Below are 24888 nucleotides of genomic sequence, written 5' to 3'. Positions count from 1 at the left end.
AACAGGTGCTCAGGTATTGTGCTGTGCTAATGAGGTGGAAACCTTCTCAGCTGGAAATCCTGGGAAAGTCACCTATTATCTCATTGTACAATGCAACTCACGTTTTATTGGAAAACACACATACTGAGTTCAGCTCTGCATTCAGCATTTGTGATCGTTAATTGCCTCGATCGTGTGATTTAATATCAAAAGGTCATACAATACTTTTCATTGTAAGTTAACAGAAATTAATTTTTTGGTAAACACTATTCAGGTAGTAGCTGGAAAGCAGACAGCAGCGGCCTTGGGTTTGGTGTGATGTATTTACCAACTGCTGATGCTGTACCTGGAAATTTTACATTTCCTCCCATGTTCTGCCACTCCCAGGTTAGCTTTGCTTTGCAGAAGCACAGCCCCAGTCCCGTACCATTAACCACTGCAGCAAGACATCCTTAAAGCTAAGTAAAAGTCCTGTACAAAGTGTAGGCCTGCCTGCAGAATGTTAATCTCTGGTTTTCTTTTCAGCAGGAGACGCTTTTTTTCTTTTCATATAAAATTTGCATTTCAAGCCCCTCCATTTGCATTTTCTCCAATCCAGGATTAAATTAGTTCCTCCCCCCCCCCCCCCCCCCGACCCACAGTGAAATAAGTCAGGCTTTAATTTAAATTGCTCTGTGAATACAATTTTCCAGGCAGGTAAACACAAAATAATTTTCACAGCGTGTCCTTTCTCAGGATCTTTGGCATGTGTACGTTGGGAGACAAGTTGTTCGTACATTGGAATTTCAGAAGTAGTGAAAGAGAAAATCCTTCTGACCATTCACTGCAAAACGCGATGCGCCAGTTGGGCCTGTGAGAACAGAGATCCAGCCGTGGCCATCGAGCCCGGTCAGAGGAGACAGACTTTCTCAAGTAGTTTTTTGGGTTTTTTTTCCATAAATAATTTGGAAATGAGCTCTCTGTGTCAATAGGGAAGTGATGGATTTAGTCAGCTGCGTTGCGGCTGCTGAAGTTCCTCGTAACCGCTTGCCTTAATACTCAAAAATACATTTGAAGACCTGTCCAGGATTGTGCCAGTCACAGCACATGGCTCAATCTGCAGAAAATCTGCTAGTTTCTGTTTCAGTGGAGTTTATTTGCAGAGGGCTTTATTGCAGGCAGCAGACCTCTTAGTGAACCCGCAGCAAAGCATAAAGAAAACATAAATAACGGTTTGTCAGAACGGGACCAGATTGTGTTTGGTGGGGAGTTTGCCTAAGAACGGCCAGCTTGGGTTGAAGTTTTGACTTGGATTTGGTATTTTGTCAAGTTTGTACTTCAGAATTAACTTCCAGGGTATTATAATGAGCTGGGAATTCAGGGGGACAGACGGTCAGTGAAACTGGAAGAGAAAACAGAGAGGGCTGGCTTCAATGGCAAGCAGGGGCAGCACAAAGAGGGAAGATTTTATTGGCAACCTGTTTGCTTTTGTCATTTACAGAACAGAACACTGACCTGTTCTAATATGAGCTTCTGAGAATAAAGACTTTGAAATGAAAAGTTTAAAAATATACCCACATTTTAGGCATGTTTCAATTAATCCAGGCATGAAATGGAACATTTTCTTTTGTGCAGGGCAAAGGCCAAGAGAAATAGTTGAGCCAATAGAAAATTCCTCAGGTTTTCCTTTTTGCTGAAAAGACAGAAAGTACAGGTTTATCATTTGCTCCTTTTTTGTTTTATTTTGTTCTGTTTTGCCAGAAATCTCAATACTGAGAGTGATACTGAGATGTATCTGTAGAAAGAAAACAAGAAAACAGGAGTTTTTGGTGGGAGTGTCTTTGACATATAAGGGTTATGGAAACCTTTTCTGTGTCGTGCTGCTCATGGTCACAAACAGCTGCTTATCACTGCCATCAGTTTAGCTGGTGCCCATTTCTGTCTTCTAGTAATTGCAGTCTTCACCCTTGTAAGTACTTCCCTGCAAGCCCCTTTTTCCCCAGCACTGTAGAGTGGAAGTTACCTTTTCCTGTTTTCAGCCAGCCCAAGGATGCTCACTGCAGTGTACTGTGCCTTTGTACTTCTGAATTCTCTGTGCAATCTGCATGATTTTTCTTGTCCTTAATCACAGTACCATTTACTCTTTCAAGCTAAGCCAAGTCTGTACCCTTCTGGTTTACTCCCAGCCCTCGGGTTACTGCTAGGGGCAGGTAGTGTCTCTACATTTCTGTCACACTTTGTAGCACGTTGTTCTTCTGTTCCTGTGGCTGCTCTCTTGTGCTCATCTGTTGAGTTTTTGTTTTTTCTTTTCTTTTTCCCTTTTTCAAGTTAGGAACAAGACATATTTTGGAAGCTATGGAGGCTGCAGGCCATCATATCAACACCCTGTTCCTGTGTGGTGGGCTGAGCAAGAACCCTCTCTTTGTGCAGATGCATGCTGACATTACTGGTAAGCGAGAGGAAGTTTGGGTAAAGGAGTGTCAACTGCTTTATTATTGTAGGTGGCCAAGTGCCTCGTCTCTGGAAAAATAAATACTTCCTTTACATAGAACTGAATTTTGTTGGTTGGACAAAAATATTGGAATGAAATATAACTTCCTGCAAGACTGGATTTCCTGAAATTTAAAGGCATTAGAATAATACCGAGATGTGGTGCAAATAAAGCTCCATAATTTGTATTGTTAGAAAATGGACTTTTGGAGGATCTTCCAACTTATTTCTAGTTTGTGGATCTTAGCCTAAGATCCACAACTTCCTAAGAAAGTGCAGTAGAATTAATATAAAAGCTGTGTGGAATTTTCAAAACCAGTAGGTGTAAGTTATGTCTGTGATGTTCCTCACTACCAGATTTATAAAAAGTATTCTAGGCATGATATAAAAATTCTTCCACTTAATCAGATTACAAGAAGTTAATTTGATGAGGATAATGCGTGGTACGTTTGATGAGTTTGTTACTACGTCAGATGTGCTTTATTTCTAGTGAAATCTCTGTCAGGTTCATCCTATTTCAATTTCTGCTCATGCTGGACACACAATGCATTGTAGAGAACAAATCCATTCTAAATTACCTTTCATATGCTTTAGAGGGCAATTTCTGCATCCCTGCTCCTGCATGATGTTCCATTTAGTTTTGTACAACTACTGATAGATGGAAGGTGCTGGGTTTGTGGCTTCAGTGCTTCTGATCTCTGTTAGCCTGTGTGCACTGCTGTCTTAGCACACTTTTGAGTCAGTTGAATATACTTTTAATAACAGGGAAAAAATAACAAAATTTAGTTTAAAAGACTTCAGAATAACTTTGAGCAGTATGTGTTTAGAGAGTATATCATGTGAAGACTGTTTGAGCTGTCATGAGCACAGTGATGCTCAGATTTGGGATACTTGGTTAGGCGATCTGTCTTGCCCTAACATCAAACCACATTTCATAACCTTGATGCAGAAGGGAAGACGAAAATATTCTTTTTTGTAGTGAGTTGAGAACAGAAATGGAGAAGTAAATTATAATGCCTGTTGGCCTTACAATTCACTGAACGTGTTGTGGTCGAGGTGGCACTTTGTGAAGAATGTTGAGAGGTGCATATCTTTCCATGCGTGACTCAAATGTTTTAGGTGAATTTCAGCATGCAAAGTTTGGGAGGCTGATTCCTGCTGTGTAAAACAAAGGATCTGTGAAAACGTATTCCGATTAAAATGTAATCAGGAGTTCTTTGACTGTAACTAATGGCCAAGTACAATTCAGTACAAAAAGGCCCTTTTGCAGTCTGGAGTTCTCCCCCATTTGTAAAATCTGTGACTGACAAGAGATGTCAGAGTTCATCTAAGTGAAATGCTCCCGGTTGCGTTGAACTCATTTGAGCCTATCAGATAAAATAACTAACATTCCAGGATCAATCCCCCATTCTTTCACGAGAGGAAAAAAATCTGAATATATTATTGTTAGCTGCAAATGCCCGTGACTCAGCCATGCAGACATCCAGTAGATAACTTTACAGGCCACTTAAAAAGTATCTTGATCTTTTTGTTTGCTTGGTAAGAATTCTGCATTCATTCTGATGGTGCAGGAAATGTGCAGTAAATTTTAGAGCGTGCTGAAAGTTGCTTTCTGCTTCAGCGCCCGGCGAGCAGCCGCGTGGCTGTGAGCTCAGTGTTAGGCTGTCTGTGTCTGATCCCAGCCAGCCCAAGTCCCAAGCTGTGCTCCATCTTAGCAGGAGGAGTGCTCACGAGTCTGATTTTGCACTCTTGTTTTCACGGTGGATGTGTTTATTGTAATTCAGACAAACACACGAGGTGCTGTGGTCGCATTGGCTCACGCCTAGTAGCCATTCCAGCAGTCCAGCAACAAGCCTGTGCTGTACCTGTTTTCTTTCTGCACCACGCTGCCTGTGCTAACTATAAGAAAAAATGGCATGAAGAGTGCTGTGGCACTGGAAAATGATCGTAGGCAGCTTTAAACTGAGAGAACAGAGCAAAACCAGCATGTTGGCAGATGCTGGGGTGCAAGGTGAGCTTGCTTTGCATTGATAGTTGTTTTTTATATTAATAATTTTCTGTCCCATTTTAAAAGCATGTATTTGGCTTTTCCTCTGTAGGAGTTGTTCAGAGCTTTCTTTACATCTCCCATTTCAGCTCCTTCTGATCTCGTAGTTGGCTTGCAGGAGCATCATATAATTGAAGCTATTTGGAAAAGGAAGTCCTCCTCCCACCTCCATGTTTGCATCATCATGCATCCAATGAAATTATCTCAGTAATGGAAATTTACACACGTGCCAAATACTGTAGGAATATACAATTCTTGGCTTTAGTGGGATGAGCATCCAGAGTGCAGCTAGAGGAGTTGTTACACAGTTTAGGCATCTCTAAGAATTCAGAAAGCAGGCAGTTTTTAGTGGTTCATTGCTCTTTTTCCTTCTGATTTTACACTGATAGTGCAGGTCTCTGAAAAATTTGTGTGAACTGAGGAAAAGTATGATGGCACCCATGGGTGATGAAACTGGTTTTTTTTACTTCTTTTGCAAAATATGCAAAGTTTTTCATTGTATTTTATTTTATTTTTCTAAGGTTTTAATTTTCTTTTTCAACTATATTGTATTGGAAGATAAGATTTCTCTTTATTATTTCATTCACAGCTTGTGAAAGGTCACTATTTATATTTTTCTGCCTTCCAGCAAAAACAGACTGGCTTTGTTGGCATATATTTAAAAACAAACACAAACAGCCTTCTTGTTTTTTTGCTGTTCATTACAAAAGAAACAGAAAGGTTACCACTCTATTCCCCTCAAGGTCAACTTGCAGTTTTCAGGTTGGTTTGAAGGGTGTGGGTAGCAGGTTACAGCCAAGTGCTTTGAGCTGAATAACCACTGTTCTGCATTTGCTTTAAGTTCTGCATTAATATTACGTTGAAATTGTTTTATTTACATTCTGCTGGGTTTTTTTGTTTGTTTTTTGTTGTTTTTTTTGGGGGGGGGGGAGGGTCCTGGAACCACGCAGCACAGGTTAACCTTTATCTGCAGTGGGTTGTACTGTATAAATGGAGTCGTGAACATGGATTTTCAAGTCCTTTTTCACTCCTCCTTTCTTTTCCTTTAATTATTTATTGTGCAGCTACTGCTGCATTGCTTTATTCTTCCTAACAGATGTGTGACTTTTTCCTGTATAGGCAAGCCTGTTGTCCTGTCCAAAGAAGTGGAGTCTGTTCTTGTGGGTGCCGCTATTCTTGGAGCTTGTGCTTCTGGGGATTTTGCATCCATACAGGTATGCAGTACCTGATTTTTTTATTTTCAATTATGTCTTTTAGAATTGTATTTTATGTTTGGAAATTTGGCCTTATGCACAGCCTTTGATTCAAGTGGAAAAGTTTGCAGAGCCAGGAGGGAGCCAGCATCGCTTTCTGTCCACCCTCATTCTTTAACACTGTTACTTATGAGCACAGAAGATTCACTAATGTTTGGCTGTGGTGACATGCAGTATAAGCTGTTCTCTGTAAGTTAGGCCATGTAACCTTACAGGCAGAAGAAGGCATTTGTCAAGGCCCTCTCCTGCAAGAAGGCCACACTTTCATCTCAGCTCCGAGTCCCACTTCGCATTGAGGAGCATTAAATGTCAGAAATACCATAGCACTTACAGAGTTAAAAAGAACAAAAAACACACCTACACCTCTTGTTTTGCTCCCAGTGAATTCAGAGTTAATAACGAGAGTGGAACTTCATGTTTATTTGTGTTATTTCAGTCCCTTAATGGTTGTAGAAGTGGCAGTAATGCTTTTATGTTCAGTGGATCAGCCAAAGCATGACTTAACTGTGTTTATATAAGTGACAGTAAGACACAGAAACCTGTAGAACCATCTGTGTTCTCAGAATCAGCTGTTTTCCCACCTGTCCTTGTGCTACCATAAGGCACTTCCTCTCCTAGCAGAAAGCACAGCTTCCTTTCATAAGAATTCTTCCATTAAAGTTAATCCCCTTGGAACAAATATATTGTACAATATGCATTTCTACTTAAAAATTCCAATGCTTCTATGGAAATCTTGATTGTTTTGATGAACGTAATTTCAGTAGCAGCTTTTGGTGATGGGAACTCATATTTAATTCCTGCCTTTCTGTTATCTGTTTCATTTACAGCAGCATTTCATTTCTAGTTTAAGATACCTTACACTACTATGCAATCAGTGACCATCTCAAAACTCTTTAAATTAAGTAAGTCTGTCTTCATAAAAATATGGTCCCTTCCCATCTTTTCTTGAATCAGATATAATACCAGAATATAAAGAAAATAATACCAAAAATTAGAAAAAAAAGAAACAAATCCCATTTCATTCCAGTGCCTCAGGCTGCTTTCTCCATTCGTGTCGGGTCTGATTGCAAAGCTCTTGCTGGCCTGCAGGGCGATGCCTTTTTTTCACTGAGTTGCAGGTCAGCCCCAGGCACTTCCTTGGGATCCCCCTGGAACAGAAAAGGGGAAAAAAGTTTGGAAACAACTGTTGTTGTTCATCTCACTGGACATTTATGACATGTTTCTTTCCACCCCACTGCCAGTGGTGTTTGCTGGGAGCCAGGTGAGGCCCCATCCGAGACACCAAACCTACAGTGGGAAGAAGCCACTCTCTGTGTTTTGACTTCGTGTCTGTTCAGAAGATTGTAGTTAAAGAGGTGACACCAATGGCAATATCAGCTGTATCGTGCAGCAAACGTTTTCAATTATGTTGAAATATTTTCCAAAGAATTCAGGTACTTGAGATCAGGAACAGTGTAAAATATAGAAATGTTTTTTTTGGTGTAAATGGGTATCTAATATTGCAGTTCAATAACCTCTTGTTTTTCTAACACTTTCTGCAAAGCAAAACCTTTTGTAGAGGTGCTGCTGCAAGCATTCAATGTCATTGTAGTTTCTGCAAATAGCAGAAGTTATTATCTGTCTTCTGATAGATGTTTCCTACTTATTGAGTTTTCCAAAACTGTTTGTTTGCTCAGTCTAACAGTAAAGGAGAAAAAAATACAAATAAAACCACCAAACAACCAACCCTGTGTGTTTTTTTTAGCAGTAGCCTCTTTCTTTATGACTATGTTTGTTTGAAGGGAATTTTTGCTGTATTTGTCCCAGTGATTTTGGTCACATTTCTCAGAATGATTTTTGGACATGTCAAAATCAAAATGCTTAAAGGCAATCTGGTTTTCCTGGCTTTGCTGTTCTCTCTTCTCTAAAATCCAGGCATCTTTAGGAAAGCTTAGAAATAGGACCCAAAACCAAGGTCTCTCAAAATACTTCTGGTAATCTTAGTCTGGATTTCATAAGGTCTGCTGACTACATAGCAGGCAGGTAAAGCACACCAGTGCCAACCATTAGTAGTAGTGCTGCTCAGAGTGATGCTTCAGGGAGCTGATGAGCCTGTGGAGCAGGGCTGAGCTCGGGATGTGTCTGCACACCGAAGCTGCAGCTTTGGGATTGCAGTGTGCATCAGGTGTTAGAGCTGCCCTGCTCACGTGTTCTGGTGCTGTGGGCTTTTGGGGGGCACAGGGCACCAAGACAGAGCCAGTGCTCTGACCATCTGCTGTTTGCTAGGAAATTTGGTACACAGGTAGGTGTGTGGTAAGGAGAAATGGTATAGAGTAAGAAACATATGGTAACCGTGTACTGTAATTAGTGTTAGACTTCAGATTAATGGTTGGGAAATGGATTGGCATTGCCCGTTGTTTCCTTAGGGGTAAAGTAGGTGGTTGTGGTGGTTGCTGTCACTCCCATAATCCTGTACTGTCTTGATCCTTAGTCCTGTTACATTCCATCACTGGGATTTGGAAATGGGGAAGTTGCTGCAGAGAAACTGGGGGATTATTGCTCCAGGAACAGGGAGTGATTTACCTACAGTTGTTGCATAGTGAACCCAACCAGCACGTTTATGAAGCAATTGGATTCTCACACTTCCTCTTCTTGGGCAACTGATTATAATGGTTGGAACACAAATATGCTTTTCCCTAAATGAGTTTCTTCTCAGAAGGAAGCAAGTCTCAGTGCACCTCCCGACTCCTTCCCTTTTCTGTAATACAGCAGTGGCCATTTACAGGACGTGGTACTTCCTTATAATCCTTATTTCTTTTATCTTCTTGAGTGATTTGGACAGAAAAGATTTTCATGCTTTTTGTTCACCACATCTGTATTTGTCACAGAGTTCTCAGCATGCTGAGCCTTCGCAGGAGGAAAAAAAAAACACAACAGATTGGAAATGAAAGTTACTGTAAAATTTGTAGCCATTGAGGTTAATTTGCTGGATGTGTGTGGTTTTAGGAGCTCGAGCCCCTTGGAGCTGCAATTTAATCTTTAGGTAATTCTATCAAGGAAAGATTTATAACCTCCATCTCTCATGCCTGGCCACCATATGTCGTTCCTTCAAAGAATGTTGACTTCTCTGTTTTCCTCTTCATTTATTCTCTCTGCATTTTTCTCCTCTGTGGTAAAAGAGAATTAAAACAATTGGTTTATCCAAAAAGGAAAAAAAACCACACGCGGTGTGGTGAGAGTTACTTCCCATTTCATCTTTTGGTTATTTAGTCTCCAGAGTCTCCGGGAAAAGGAGAAAATCTGAATTTCTTTGTGCAATTTGCTTTATCTTTTCATTTGCCCCTGCTACAGCTTTTTCCTTTTGGAGGTTTTATAATACCTTGATTATTGCTCCTGTGAACTGGAGCTCAGCCTGCCCGGGTCAGCGCTGACACAGAAGATAGTGCTGTGTAAAAATCATATGACATAAGGATTTATGGAACATATACTATAGTTTGGGGGATTTTTGAAACACGTGCCTCATTCAGTGAAATAACCTTACTGCTTCTGGCTTAGATGGGTCCATTTATTGGTTCTCGCCATTCCTTCCATGTGCAGCAGCAGGATCCTGGTTTTTTTTCTATGTGATTGTTTCTGTAGTAAAAATATAGTTTCCGGTATAGCAAGCCAGCAATTCCTTCTCAGTAAAAATGTTCAATAAATAAATGTCAAAGTTTCCACTATATCCTCATTAATCTGCTTCACTTGTATGTAATTGAAAATGGGAAGAAGGTGCTGTTTGATTTGGCAATCATCCAGCTCTTTTCTTTTCTTTTTTTTGGATACCCGACTCTTTGGGACAAAGCTGTACACCAGGGAACAGGGTTATTGCCTTATAAAATTCTGCACTCCACTGACTATTCCTTAATTGCATATTAAAGCAATTAATAAAATTGCTAGTATGAAACTAAACTGCCAAATTTATTTTGGAGCTGGTATCTAATGTGGGTCGCTCTTACTGGTTAATATGGAAGAGGAAGAACTTCATCTGGTTTGATAAAATACGTTTCACTGGTAACTTTCTGCATTCATTTTTGGTGTAAAACGTTGAGCTAGAAGTTGGTTCTTTCTAGTACAATATAGTTAGTCCACAGCTCTGGTAATGGACCAACTGGCAATAGTGAATTGACAGCATTTCTTAAGAAGACACATAAGTAGTAACTGGACCTGCTCAACTTTTTGCTGACAGAAGGAGCAAGATGGGGCTGTTTTCACTTCTGGATCAGGCTGTCTCTGCAATTTCGTGTAGCTCCACTTATGTCCGTGGACATGCTTCAGTTGATGATCTGATCCTCTATTCCTCTTCCAAAGTATTACCTGTCAGGTCATGGATTGAAATTAATACAGGTGTTCTAGTTGATTTTCATATTTTCAAAAGGAAGAACCAAGTGAAAGATCAGGGAGAGGACAGCTTTTTTTCCTTAGAAATGGTAATAACTTGGGAAATCAAAAGAGGAAATAAAATGACTTCTCCCTGTTGAATTAGGTAATATTGCCTTCCTTCATCTCATTAAAAATGTAAAGCGCTCTTGTTTTTGAGCAGGGTAAATTAGTAATTAAGTGCTATAATCAACTTGTGTAAACATAATAATGAAGGAGAGCAGCAAATTAATCATTTCGTTGGCTTGCCTTACCCAATTAATGCACCTTTTGCTAAGGGCCTTCGTGTTACATTGGGATGTTTTTCTCCTATTTTCTTAATCAGGGTGTTTTGGAAAGTCAGAAGAAGGAGGTGGTTGTTCTTAGATGCCACGCTGTGTGCAGATAGCATGCTAAGGTGCTGTGAGCTTGCCTTCCTTTTCTTTAGAAGCTCCAAGTTTGTTCGTCTGCGCTTTGAGTCCCTGGTTCAGTGGAGGCCATTCTTGGGCAAGGTTGGGTGTTGGCTTTTGCTTTTCTTTGTAGTATATTGGCTGGGCATGGCACAGCCACATCTTTATGTCAGTGATTCTTTTAAATTCCATCCTGGATACGTTCGTCATCAGTCTCTATGGAAAGGGCATGTGCTCCACGAAAAAAATGCCTTGAAATTTTTGTGCATAGCTGGTACAGCTATTGTTAGACACAGTATTCTGGTGGTGAAAAGAGCTGAATCTTCACAGTCCATTCATTTTGCGTGTTCTCACTTCTGACTGTCAGCAAAGCTATCAAGTAATGTCATGGACAGTTTGTGATGCAGACAGTACAGCTTGCTGAGAACCAAGCTGTTGTCCACATAAACAGCTAAGATGTTCAGTGACTGTGGTCATTGTGTTCAATATTTGCAGCCAGGCTTGAATTCAAAGCAGTGATTCAGCAGTAGAACTCCATTCCTTTACCTCTCTCCATGGTGTTTTGACACTGAAATACATCTTTGCCTAATTGAAATGGTTTGGGTGGGTGTTTTTTTTTTGCTTGCATCGAAAAGGTTGGATTCAATACAGCATGCATGAAACCACCAAGATGCTGGCAATGCCTCTGGCTTTTGTATAGAGTCAGCTGCCTTCTTACCAGAAATCTTTAGAGAAATATAGATGAGAGGGAAAAATTAAAAGGCAGTGATTTGATGGCCACTGTCCAGTTCCTTGTGGTGTAGTGTTTATGGTACAAAGAGTGCCTTTTTAGTTAGCATATTTTGGCCTTTGTGTCAGAAGTCTTAGCAGCAAGGGTAAGAAGTGGATGAATCAGAACTACTCTTCTGCCCTAAGGATGATCCTTCTGCATTAAAGCTGAGAAATATAAATGCTTGTCTGTCTCTGCCAAGCACACAATGAGCTTTCAATTGGTTTGAGAGCATTCAGTATGATTTTTTTTTTTCACTTTTCAAAAGCCGCAATAAATATATGAAAACATTTCTACTTTCTTTCAGCCGACTTCAGTGGACAGTATTTATGTGTGGTTGGAAGTCCACTCTTGGCGGGTGTTAAATCACACATACAAGCACCACTGCTCAGAGACAAACAGCTGAGATGGAGCTGAGAGCATGATGCTTTCACAAAGCGCTCAGCAAAGTACCCTCTGTCTTGTTGCTGTTTACGGACATGTGATACTGGTTGACATCTGTTGCCCTTCTCATTTGAGGACTGTTTGCTTTACTAACTTTAACATTTCCACATTGCTGTGCTGTTGAAGTGCAGACACACAAATCTCCTTGGAGTCCCCGAGGTCCTTTTAGGAGAAGCGGGACTGCCCTCATTTGATATCATGCTGCTGGCTGCTTTTTGTACTGGAGTTCAGAGAAATAATTCCGTGGCTGTTAAATGTTCTTGGTGGAGTGCTGTGGGTAGTGCTATATGTTGTCATACATTTGATGAATTATCAGATCAGTACGTGCTGTACAGCAGTGTTTGGTTAATTGTCACCTTAGATGATTTGTAGCCGTTTTATATCACTTGAAATTATTACAGGTAAAAACTTGTCTAGGAAAATGTCAAAGTTTGTTGTAGCAGGTCATGTAGTGACTCAAATGACAGATGAGTGTAGTCCGTAATCATAATGCAATATTCTCAGTTAATGTAAATCAGCATTACTCCAGGATTTCAGAGCAGTGACACCAGTTTACTCTGGTGCCCTGATCCAGTCAAGCACTCAGGTACATCATTTAACTTTCAAGTAGGCCACAAGTTCAGTTGAAGACAAGCAGGGCTGCCCATCTGCTGGAGTACTTCGCTGGATCAGAGCCCAAACAGGAATCTGACACAGTTTGCCTGTAGATGACACATCCTGAAATGATAAAGGCTATTATGGCTCTTGCAATTGGTTATTACCCATTCAGATATGAGTTGTGGATACTGGAGGTAATAGGATACGAAGGCAATGTCTTCTGTTCAGTGCTGTCCTTTTGTGCGGACTTAGCATGTGCCAATGTAAATGTCACCCAGGACACAAATGTTCAGATTTGGAATTTCTTGCTAACTTTTAATGACAGGGAAAGGCAGCTGCAGTGACAGAACTGCAACCATGTCCGTTAGCTGAGTATCTGGCACAGAATCACTGAAGTTGGAGACGACAATCTCAGAAATCCAACAGATAAAGATGGGACCATGTTATTTTTCTGGAAGTAGGTAACAGAATACCAGACTAATGAAATGACACAAAGCATGGCCTTCTGTTTGGCCAGTGGTGGAAGGCGCTGTGTCGGGAAATCAGTGGGCTTACCTGTTTATTAATTCTGTCTGAGAACGGCGATAAAGGTTTTGTTAGCTATTTCCCACATTTATGAGGATGGACTGAAAAGACATTTAGGGCCTCCAGCGTGTTCGAATGACCCACAAAATTTATTTCATCTTTGCTGTTTATATTGGAGATTCGTCCAGGTTTGTGCATTGGCACAATTCCACTGGCTTCACCTGACTTTTATATCTTGCATGCACATGCCCAATGACAGTATTAGAAGCGACCATATGTGTATAAACAAAATCTGTTCTGTGGGCTCAGCACTTAGATCGTCATGCCTGTTAGCTTTTAATAAACTCACATCAGCTGATGTTGGCAAAGAACAGGAGTTAGAGTTTTGTTAATCTGCAGAAATTGAGCCTCTTACTAGCCCAGTAGCGCTCTTCTTACCAAGACCTGTCAAACAGGAAGAAAGATGCTGACTGGGACAGTTCCGATTCAACCGGTGCCCGTCTGTGTAACAAGACCCGAAATGATGGTGCTGGAGTCACTGCAAGAAGATGTACAATTTGTTGATTGTTTCCAAACAGACCAAGACTAAGATCACCTTGTTGAAGAAATTATTGTGTAATATTGCTACCTTGCAGTTATTCTAGTTTGCTGGCCTTGTCTTGAGGAAAGCCATAAATATGAGGAAACCATAAATGTGTCTTTATAGTAGACAGATGCTTTCTTTAAAGCGTACAGTAACCCATCTCCTTTCTATTTTAAGGCCGGATTTTACCACATGCTCAAAGACATGGCTGAAGTCATTTGGACCTTGGACACCCTTTCTGTCCAGGCCATTTAGACAGGAGAAAACATGATAGCAATATTTTATAGGAAGGATGAGTACAAAGCAGGATACCGTGGATCCTTTGTAACTGTCGGTAGCCAGTAAGGTCCTTTTCAGAGCATCTTGCCTAAATGATGTTAAAGATGTCAAAAAAGTTAAAGGCTTTTTGCCCTCGCCTCTTCAAGAGCTGAGCAGAACAGCCCTCAAGTTATGCACCAGAGAATTGGAAACTCAATCTGGCTATGCTGTGAGATAAATTTTCCATCTGGGATTTGCTCTCTTGCTATGTCAGTGCAGGGGATCAGGCTGTTCTGTAGCAAAGCACAAGCATGCAGACTCTGCAATAGCTGTCTGAAATAGCTTGTGTGGTTTCTTTTTCAATAAATTTCTGAAGGACGTTATGATCACTGAGTCATGGGACTTGGTGCCGGTAGTTTGTATCATCAGGACATACCTGAGCCTTCTTATATCTGAAGACGTTTTTTTACCTTGTTGTACTATGTTGTCATTTCTCCTATAAGTGCCTGGAAGGTTTTGTTTCTCAAAATTTGCCCTATCTGTATAGTTTGATGGCTGCTATGATCTAAGGACTTCCAGTACTTTCCATTTTGCTGTAGTTAATATTAAGTAGACTTTTCTTTCTTCTCTTTTATGTAATCGTGGATCTGAAATGTTAAAGATCCCCTATTAGTTTTATTAGCAAGAAATCCCAGTGGCTTTATTAGCATATTGGCTTTCCTCATCTTCAGAATTGGAATCCAGTTCTCAGTCTCCTTCTTGGTCTCTTTAAGCCATGGGTATTCGTTTCCTTTGTTTCTTGGACATGGATGTACAACAATCACTCCCAACTCTTGCTTACTTTCTTGTTCTGAAACAACTTTTCACCCCCACAGCACTTATTTCTGAAACACAATTTGATACTAGAAATTGGGCAATGAACTGTAGAGAGAGAATCCATATAAAATTGCTTCTTGGTTCTGATTTGTTTTAATTGAGACAAATGTCTACGTAATGACTAGCAAGACCATGACTGTAATTCTTGAGGGAAATATAAGCAGAGGGGCTAACCAATAACTAGGCATGGAAAAGCATAAGTTGCAGATTGTTGCACAAAGATAATCCTCCACGTCAGGGTTGGAAAACAGTGGATAAACATGAATAAGGAGAAAGAAGCATTGTGTCCATATCTTGCTATGCCTTGCAAGGGTGGATAAACAGCAAAGCAAGTTGTGTTGTTAAGTTTTACAGGTGTAGTTTTCAGCTAAGAATGATGTATAGGGAATGTACTTAATGTGTTGCAGTACTGGGGGTTGCATTCCCATGAATATTTTTAACCTTCACTATATATAATAAGTTTTGATCCATGTAGCACCTGTTTGTGTGAGCACACGCTGTAGGTTTTTCACACGGTTTCCACTTAGTCCTTGACCATACAGAGATCTTCTGAAGGAGCATGAGTGGGGAAGCCGTGTTGGAGGCACCATGTTTTATCAAGGAACAGAGTGGTGGTGATAATTGGAAGATGATATTTATGTTGCATTTGGAAGATCCTTTCGTTTCCCAGCCCTGTAGCTCAAAACTGAGCTAAACATCTTGGATATATTCAGCGAAATACTTCTGAGTCTAGCAGCCTTGGGTCAGACTCCTTATGCTTTCAAAATGTCTGATAAGAATGTTTGTGAAATTTTCCCAGACTGATGTCTCCCTGCCTCTTATTAAGCAGTTTAGGTATTGAATGCTGTGTCTTTGGGCTGGACTGAGAGAAACTGTGCTTGAGTGTCTTGCAGCTGATAAATGAGGTATGTGTTAGTCTCTGGGTTGGAAGCTGGCACTTAGCTTAGGTGAAAGAGATGAGTAATGGCCGTAAAGATGCTAAGCTGTTTGAAACTCTTCTAATAAATGGGGTCTTTTTGTGATGAACTATCCTCACTTTCCTTGACTGTTTGGTATAAGAGCTTTGAATATACAGGCATATTACTCATTATTTACTGGCCACGGTTGTAAGGTTGTTTAATTTTGCAATAGTCCCATCTAAGGGATGTTTCTTGTACTGCATGGAAGGGAGACAAGGCAAGCTTTGCTTTTCATTTTGTTTGTATATCTTTGCCCCCATGGAGTGACTGGGTAGCCAGCACGTTTGGTGCTTCCTCAGTTATATTCTCAAGGGTTGTAGTTCTTTGGTTAAGCATTGTGGTGCATGCTCTTTTTTATGGGTGCACATTTTATCCACGCAGCACTGTTAGCACTGGCTATGCTTCCAGTGTTGGGCTGGAAGAGGAAAGATTTATGATGGCATTGATTGCAGTGCTAAAATAAACTGCCCTCCCTTAGCCAGAGGAATATGAGTTTGTAAATGCCAGCATTTTATACACAAAATGAAGGACACTGGCTAAGGAAGCCAGCTGCCTAGGTTAGCTGTTCAAGATCTGAAAATGGCAAGTCTTTAAAAGCCAAGAGCCAGAAAAAGTCATTTATATTAGAACAAACTCTGTCATGAGTCATTTGACTTCTTTTTGTCTTGCACGCAGAGTTTATGTCTCAGACCTTCTAAGGCCTGAGTAACATCTGATACTCTTTAGGCTGAGCTAGCTCTAATAGGAGTTCCTGCTTCCAGTTAGAGTACAACCGACCAGTTACAGTGTGCCACTCAGAACTCTATTTAACCTAAGTCTTCTTGTGTTTACAGGCTGAAAGCTATTACTTATTTGCTGTTTTTATGGTAGTAGAAAATGTTGCTTGTCTGTGATTCAGTTCCAGCCACAGTGTTGAACAGTTCGGTGTCCTGAGCCACAGCAGACAAAGAGTGACCCAAGGGGGGCTTTTACTTCTTGCCTCGTTCATTTTTCTCTTGCAGCTTCAGCCATGGCCCAGGGTGACAAAGTCTGGTTGTTGTGATGGTGTGGGAGTGGAGAGCTTGAACACACGTGGAGTGGAGCTTCTTCCCCAAGGGCGAGGGTGTAGCTTCACAACATGCTCTGATCAGGGAACATCATGTACATCGTGTAGTTGCATCTCCCTATAGGAAGCTGAGAGGGATGACGTGAAGCAGAGAACTGCTCTCAGTAGCTCCTCCCTGCTTACTCCTGCCTTCTAGAAAGCTGCATGTCTCCTTTTCTTGAAGCAGCACTTGTCCAGCCTCTCAAGACAACAAGGAAAGTGTGGGCGCAGGTCCTCTGCCATCCCTCATTTCTTACTAGAGTAAGGATTCTAACCGTGTGGGCTGTGTGGCACTCTGCATTTCACACACAAGTTTACATATGAGCTGTGTGTGGTTTTTCTTCTCTTTTACTTTAAAAGAGTCAGCACCAAAACATATGCTTTGTCTTTTTTGCCCTTTTTCTTCATCTGTGCCTCTTCCTTTTCTTCTTCCTGTCCCCTCTGTTCCCATGTCTTTTTAAAAAAATATTCTACCAGGTGCTTCAGATGAAAAAATAGGTTAATTCCAGCTACATAACTGCTTGTGCCAAGGCCTACACAGACCTGAGGGCCGAAGCTGAAACACTGCTGAACGTCAGGAAAGCTTTGTCCCACCTGAAAGCTTACAGGGAACGTGTTGGAGCATCCCCAGCCTGCTTGGGAAAGGATAACCTTGCAGGCCCACTGCTAAAAGTGAACCTACAGCTTAATTAAGCAGCATGACTCTTGTTCCCCCTAGCGGCTACTTACGCAGGATCTCTTTCACATGAGCATTTCATTTGGCTGCCTTTGAACTTTCTGCCTGATTTTCCTCCTGTTCACATTTTTGCCATGTTTTGAAATTTTCCTAATTCTCCTGGAGTGGTCAGTTGTTATTCTTCTGATTGTGACTTCAGGAAGCAGGAAAATGTGGAAATAACTTCATCTGCAACCCAGCCATTTAAGGTTGTAGAGGAGAGGAGAATTTCTGTACGTTTTCTACTGGATTTGTTTTCTGCAGCAGTAACAGTAAAGGGTTAAGGGAGAAGGACTTTTCTCTGTTTATCACCATCACTGTTCATATTGTAACTCCTTAAGGATGAACAGATACCCATGTCTAGAAATGTTCAGACACCTCAGATCAGCAGGCTTGTTTAATGTCCTTGAGATAAGTACTGAATTCCCTGGCTCTGTGGGTCAAACAAATGCCATATAAACTGCAGTGTGGTATTTTGTAGTGATGAGGGGAAGAGGAGCTGCGTTTGCCAGAGAGGAGCTTATTAGCAGCCTGCCAGTGCAAGGTAACAGACATACTGGTGAAGTTCCGCTATCAGCTGTACTACTTCAAATGTCACATCAACCACTGAGGTACCAAGTTCTTCTGAATTTACTTTGGTATAAATAAAAGCCAAATTTTGCAAGCGAGAAAACTTAAAATTACATGATGAGAATCAGAGTGCATGGGCTTTTATTTCTGGCTTTGCCACCTACTCTGTCTGTGACTTTGAACAAACTGTTTCATTGGCTCTTTATCTGGCTGATCTTTGAAGCAGATCTAGGGATCTCTAAGTATTTTATCGGCAGGCTTTATGGTTCCATTAAAGGCGATAGGATAAGAAGTGCAAAGAAGATGTATAATGTTGTTAATGATATTGCTCTGATGGACTGAAGGCAGGATAAGAGTGGGAAGGCCAGTAGACTGCTGACCCAGTTCAATTTAATCAGAAAATCCTTCGACTTTGTTGGAAAACAAAAGCTTACATTAGAAGTGGAAATAGTCTTTTTCTGTGGTCGTTTTCATTGCTAATATACAATATGAGAAGTGGCTCATGTAGTATGGTGTGAATAGCACTCAGAAGTTTACATCAGGTTTTAATACCCATACTTACATCACTCATGATTTTTAAAGGTTGCATTATACGTTTACAATGAAATGCACTTGCTATGCAAAACTCTGGTTTAAAGAAAATATTTGGGTAGCAATGGGAAACCACATCCTTCAAAGCACAAATTCAGTCGCAGGTAGAAACAACAAAGCTTAATTCAAAAGCAGCGTTTTCTGTAGCTGCAGGCATCAAATGCTGCCTCTAAGCAGTAATGGAGGGCTGAGGTGCTCCTTTGGCTCAGGTGCTGAGCCCTCCTTGCTGCAGCTGAAGACGTGCAGGAGCCTTGTGCTAATCAGATGTTACCCTTTTTTTTTTCCACTGCAGTGGGATTGGGGTTAGCACACAGAGCAGGCACGTCTTGCGTTGCATGGCTCTTTGGATTTGTCTCTGAAGCTGGTTTATGACAGATCAGTAACCCAGTGAACGTAATGCAAACCAGGATAATACCTCCTTGTTATAACTGTATCCTTTTTCTTGCATGTCTGGGTTGTATTTTTTTTCATTTTAATCAAGTTACTGAGTTGTAGAGTGGCCTGCATTCCTTCTATTCATGTAAAAATGAGATGACTGACAGCTTTTCAGTCTCTCAAGGTCCCACCATTTGTTGGAAGAAGAGGGGATGGGGTCCTACCAAAACTTTTACATTTCCATTCTTCAGCATGAGCCAACAGCTTCTTCACAAGCATTTTGTTTGTGGCCCAGTCTGATTCTGTACAGATCTTGACAAATTATTCTAAAACCAGAAACCAAGCCAGAGCAGAACAATGGCTAAGTGCATTTCATGTTGTAAAGTTAAGGCTTCCATCAGGCAAGTAACTTAATTTCCCTCCCCGTTCTAGCTTTGTCACAGCAAAGAAATATCTTTGAACAAAAACTCTCTTTTTTACATGTGCTGTATAAAGCAAAGTACAAGATTGCTGCTAATAGAAAAGTGAGACAAATCAGAGATTTTGAGCTAGTGCAGTGTTCATGCAAGTAATTAGCCTTTACAAAAGGAGCATTCATTTTGAAATGACAGATAAGCATTAAGGACAGGACTGAAAACTGTAAATATGTTAGCACTTTAAGCGAGAGCACAGCTTCAGCACTTGCTGCACTCATCAGCTGCTGTAAACAATATGGATCTTTGAAATGATCTCTGCTGAGTTCTCAGCACAGTAGATAATGATAGAGTTGTTCATTTTTGCTGCTTCTCCTCTGTTTTACTTTCAGAAATTATTCTCTGCAAAAAATAGGCTGTGCTGCTGCCTGCACACACGCTTCTCTTTGTCTGTGAGTAGGCCCAGTGAGACCTGCAGGACTCTGGGGAGTGAAGGACAAGCCTGCAGAGCTGGGCTCTGCCTGTCCCAAAGAACAGTATGTGCAGCTGCAGTGCAGCTTTTCCTGTCGTGCTCGGCCTCTACCACAGCCTGGAAAAGGCTCTCTGAGGTCATCCAGGCTCAGCTCACAGTTTGTACACTTCTTCAAACAGTTTCAAAAGGGAATTTGCTCAGATAGTGCTAACACTGTCTCTCGTGCAGCTTTGCAAAGGGTGAACAGTTTCTGAGCAGTAGAGTGTTTCGTGTTGTGGAAAGCGTGTACAATAGAAATTAATTTGAAACCAATAAACCACTGTGCAAAAGATGTTATAAAAAGCTTGCATACCATGATAACTCGTAAACATCCTTGCTGAGGTTCTGCTTGGTGACCTACGAGTGGAAAGCTCCATGATCTGAGTGTGTGCTACTCTCCCAGCTTGCTGTGTTTAAATACAAGGCCGGACCCTCAGCAATAGGAATTGGCTCAATCCTGATAATCAGATGAATTGTAAATCACAAGGTGGGTTTTTTTTTCAGTTGTATCTCACATTGGCTAGATTTCCCTCCTACATCTTTGATATCTAATGGTGTTAATTGATTCCTATGGAATATATGAAAAACAGAGGTGCAGAAGACTTGCATGTCTTATCCGAGGTCAAGATGCAGGAGCTGACACATCCTGCTGCCCTCCTCACAGTCAAGAATTTTGCTTTCCCCATAAGTGCTTTAGGGGCTGAACATTAGAAATTTCTCATTAAAATAAAAGTGAAGGGCGAAGCTTGCTTGGAAAAAGGAAGCACAAGGTGCAGCTCCATGGAGGCTTCTTAAAAAGCAGGAAATGGGATGGGGCAGCAGAGAGCCCCATCAAAATAGGAATGGTGTCCAACTGGGTGCTGTAGGGAAAGCTGGAGTTACAGGGTTCACCTTTCCTTGAAGGTTAAAGGCAGGTTATAAGCAAGCTCACCAACCTCCCACCTGGCCAAAATTTTGGGGGAAGAGGGGGAAAGGTGTGCAGACTCCTCTTGTCTATTGTGCTCTACTCTGCAAGATCTCAGCTTTAAAGATAACCCCCAGAGCAGGATGGTGCTCTGTTAGATCTCGGGCTGTGAGCCAGCAAACTGCTACCACTCAATGACTCACTCCCTAACATGCTAACTGCACTTTTAATTCTAGCTGGTGTGTTTTCAGACAGAACCAGCTATTGTTTTGGGCACAGTCAGTTATAAAGTTTGCTCTTTTTCCGTTTGCCAAGTGAAGACAAATGCTTTCTTAGAAGGTTTCCTAAGGAAAGAGATGCCTTGGGTACCTTTAAACATTCCTGCTGGCAGTGGTGGGTTCTGGGTGGCAGATTCAGATTTGAACATTAAAAAGGGTTGTACGATATCCCTGCAGCCAGCGGCTCCTTTAGGCTCTGGGTGAGGATTAATAACCCTTGCTTTTGTTATTATACACAAAAATGCCAGGCTTGACAGAGGGCTGTAGTAGTGCTACAGTATTGTAGTAGAAGGTAGTTTTTCACACTCACCCCCAAGAATGGCTTCTTCCCAATGCATTTGTGTAAGTTGGTGCTTTAATGATAAAGAAAAATACAGTTATCGTTTCCAAATGGTCTCCAGCAGATACAAGCCAATGTTTATAGGAGCAAGGGGATCAGAACAAGACAAGGTCACATCTCAACAGAGAAGCAGACCACGAGGAGTTGCCAAGCATTTTATTCTCATTTTCAAAAGGCTGGTTTGAGACCTACAATCTTTGGAATGTGTGGGATGCATTCTCCTGCCCTGGCAACACCTGCAGAGCTCTTTGTGCTGTTTCTGGTCTGTTCATTGTTTTCCCTCCCCAGCTCTGGTTTGCCCAATAGGCAGTTCTGTAAACAATAGAGAACCTTTCTGTTATACAGCTGGATCAGAGGTAGTGATGGAGGACGCAGAGCCAGAGTCCCATGGGATGCTGAAAGTATCTTGGGGCCAACTGCCCTTGGTGGCCCAGCAAATCCTCCCCCAATAGTCTTTGTAGTGCCTGCAGCTGCATGAGAAGTGCTGTGCTGAGGGCAGGGGCGCTGCACAAAGTGTCCTGTGCCAGGCACAGAGCCCAGGGTGCCTCCTTCAGGCCCTGGCCATGGAGAGCTGTGCTGTGCCAGGCTCTCCTTCCCCTGGGATGCTTTAAAGACAGGCCAGCACCAGCACTCCTTGACTGGAGCAGTTGTAGGAGGAAAACCAACTGCTCCCTGCAGATAGACAGATACTTTCCCTGTACTGTGTTTCATGGGGCAGAAGGCTGTGCAGTCCAGTTCTGAAGTTGTAGAAAATTGCTGGTTTCTTCAAGTTTCTCTGCATTACACCCTTTGGATACTTGAAAAACACCGGTGTTTCTTGGGAAATATTTTTGTTGTGGTTGCAGATAGAACATCTGTAAGGCTGTCAGAAAGGTTCTTCCTATTTTTATGCAGTTTTACTCTATTTTAGCAACTCGAGCTTCTATTGGTTTGCAGTTGTGATAGGCTTTATTTTTTTTAAGGCCTCTTGTATTTTATGAGCCCTGACCCAGAGTAATTTCTCAAATGCAGTCCAGACTGAGTAAAATGTAAGCATATATCTGAGATATATTTTTTTTAATAGTTAGCCACACATTGGATTAATTAGTTAAAAAATAATTTCAAATCAAAACTCTCAGTGGGATTTTCCCTCATTAATCTCGGGACATACTGGAGCATAGTGCAAAATAAATCTGAAAGGTGAGAGAAAAAGGAATGCCTCAGAACTTTGGAAAGATGCTGAAGAATAATTAGATGGAAAAGAGTGAGATGTTGCATATAGGTTTGTTTTCTTGATGGAGTAACCATAAAGCAAAGTGTAGGCAGGAATTGTTTTTATGACCAAACCTCAGCCAGGTAACCCCAAAGTGCTGAAGCTTACTGAGGGGGGAGTGAACAAAGAGATGTGTGCAGATTAATTAGATCGAAAAAATGTTTTGACAGCATAAGTGAACATATGGAAGGAATTGAGGGAACCCGATCTAGTTCCCCACGTGTAAATGATGCCTTAGCCATTGCTCATAAAGCAAATACAGATGCAAAAAGAAAAAAGAAAAGCGAAAGCCCCCATTCCTACCCCTCCCTCTGGTAAATCCCAACCTGTTGCCAGATGACAAATAAAAGCTCCAGTTAAATGCGCAGAAAGCCTTACCCTGAGCATGAATGTGAAAAGAAATCAGCTAAATAAATCTGAATCTATCACCTTAAAGGAAGTGCTGCAGTTTAACAAAATATTGTGTCAAGTACACAGCTGAGCATCAGGATATCCTGTGCAGATGCTTTTCCTTCAGCTTCTCTGTTTTACCTTCCCCTGTGCGAATGACTCCTGCTTTCTGTCCAGCTGATTTCTTTTGTTCTGCAAGTTAGTATGGAGTCACACACCTGCTCTGCCTGCCCCAAAGGTTTTCCCACCTAAAACTGAGGATATGGAAGTGTTAAGACAGTACAAGAAGGGAGCAAGAGAAGCAAAGTAACTCGTTCCAGGTTGTGCAGCAGAACAGTGCTCCCATACTCCAATAGAGCTCCATCACCAGCAGCAGTGAGTATGAACAGGGTTGATTTAGCTTACAGCTATATTGCAGTTCCCTACGTTAGGCTCTGATGTAGGAATCTGATCTTTTGACTCCCAGGTGAGCTTGCTTTCTGTTACACGGAGCTCCCTGCCCATTTCCAAGCCCCCAAGTGAGTTAAATGCATTTATTTTCTTGCGTAGTTTATATGGACAAACCTTCCAAGTCTGTTTCAACAGTTATGCTGTGTATGGTTAATAAATGTATTCCACCTCAGAAGGGGCTGAGGGAAACATACTGTCCATGCTAGCTGGTGATGTGCTCAGGGACCCTCTGCTTTGGTGGCTGAGCTGCCAGTCAGGGCAAAGTCACCCACAGCATGGGAGCAGTGAAGAGGCCAAGTGTGCTCCAGGTTGTGGGGAGCAGCTGGGTGGGCATAAGGCACAGCTCTGTGCTGCTGTGGTTGCATCACAGCGGTGTCTGCTGTCTTGGACCTTCACCTGCAGGCACTGGGAAGTGGGCATGCATTTCATGAATGATCTTGTACGGGCTAACGTCTGGTAAGTGTGGCTGAGCTGTGCTCCAGTCCAGTAAAGGCTGCTTAGATGTTGCCTGCAGACTGTTGATTCATGGCGCCCAGTGCCAGTAGTCTGTGAGACTGAAACAGGAGCTAAACATTTGGGCTCTTTCCATTGCCTGGGAAAGCTGAAACCCGTGCTAAGCTGACAAGTTTGCATCCAAACAGCTTTGGACACTAAGAGTTGCCAGCAGTGGAGCCCTCACAATGCAAACTGCTTAATTATTTGATAGTCAAAGGCAAGTTTGGAGTGCAGAGTCAGATGAACAACAAAACAGCCTATATTTAGTAGCAGTGTGGCTGGAGCTTAGACCCAAACATAGTTTCCAGCTGATAGATGATGTGACAATCATAGCTGACCCTCATCCCATTCTAAATTTGGTCTGGAGAATAAGTAATTAATATCATTGCTAGCACGACAAGCCACCCTTCACAGCAGCTGCATTGCCACTGCTGCTCCTCTTACAGCTTTGTTGGCTGGCCAGCCTGGCTAAAGCACAAATTCTGTGTGACACAGAGCTGTGGTGGCCACAATCCGTCTGACACTCAGAGCGGTCATTTAAGCAGGATAAAAGTACCTCAGGAGGTAGAGGTGGTGCGGTGGCCTTAGCTGCACTTGGCTCCTGTTACGTGATCTTTTTTTTCTATTTGTTCTTCTCTCTGATACTGAGGAGGGAAAGCCATTCTCCTGCATCACAGGAGAGGTCGAGTGATATGTGCTTCAATCAGGCACGGAGGGCAGAGTAGAACTAAAGCCTCTGTGTCCCACCCATGGCACAGTACTAGAGCTAAACCTAATGTGCAAACTGTGAGTATAACTAATCAAGCCTGTGGGAAAACAATGGGCACAGCCCATTTTAGAGAGGTAACTGAAACTTAGAGTAAATTACATGTTGAAAGTAACTTGGGGAATCTTTTGCAAACCTTCTGTATCCTGATTTGGTGCCCAAACCAGAAAACTACTTTGCTTCAGTTCTGAGTGACCCATCCAAGGCC

The 24888-nt window shown here is 41.7% G+C and overlaps 1 protein-coding gene across 1 annotated transcript in view; it reads left to right on the top strand.

Annotated features, from left to right (window-relative positions):
- FGGY (FGGY carbohydrate kinase domain containing) overlaps positions 1-24888 on the top strand; it is a gene marked incomplete at both ends in the record, with an annotated part of 148546 nt that overhangs the window by 116443 nt on the left and 7215 nt on the right. Inside the window, 2 exons of the mRNA XM_079535467.1 lie at positions 2287-2407; positions 5615-5709. Coding sequence (XP_079391593.1) covers positions 2287-2407; positions 5615-5709 — 216 coding nt within the window. The remainder of the gene's footprint in view (positions 1-2286; positions 2408-5614; positions 5710-24888) is intronic.

The sequence above is a fragment of the Tetrao urogallus genome (genome assembly GCF_951394365.1).
Source record: "Tetrao urogallus genome assembly, chromosome: 5".
Lineage (NCBI taxonomy): Eukaryota > Metazoa > Chordata > Aves > Galliformes > Phasianidae > Tetrao > Tetrao urogallus.
Note: the sequence above shows the minus strand (reverse complement) of the source record. Positions and strands in the feature narration are given on the sequence as shown.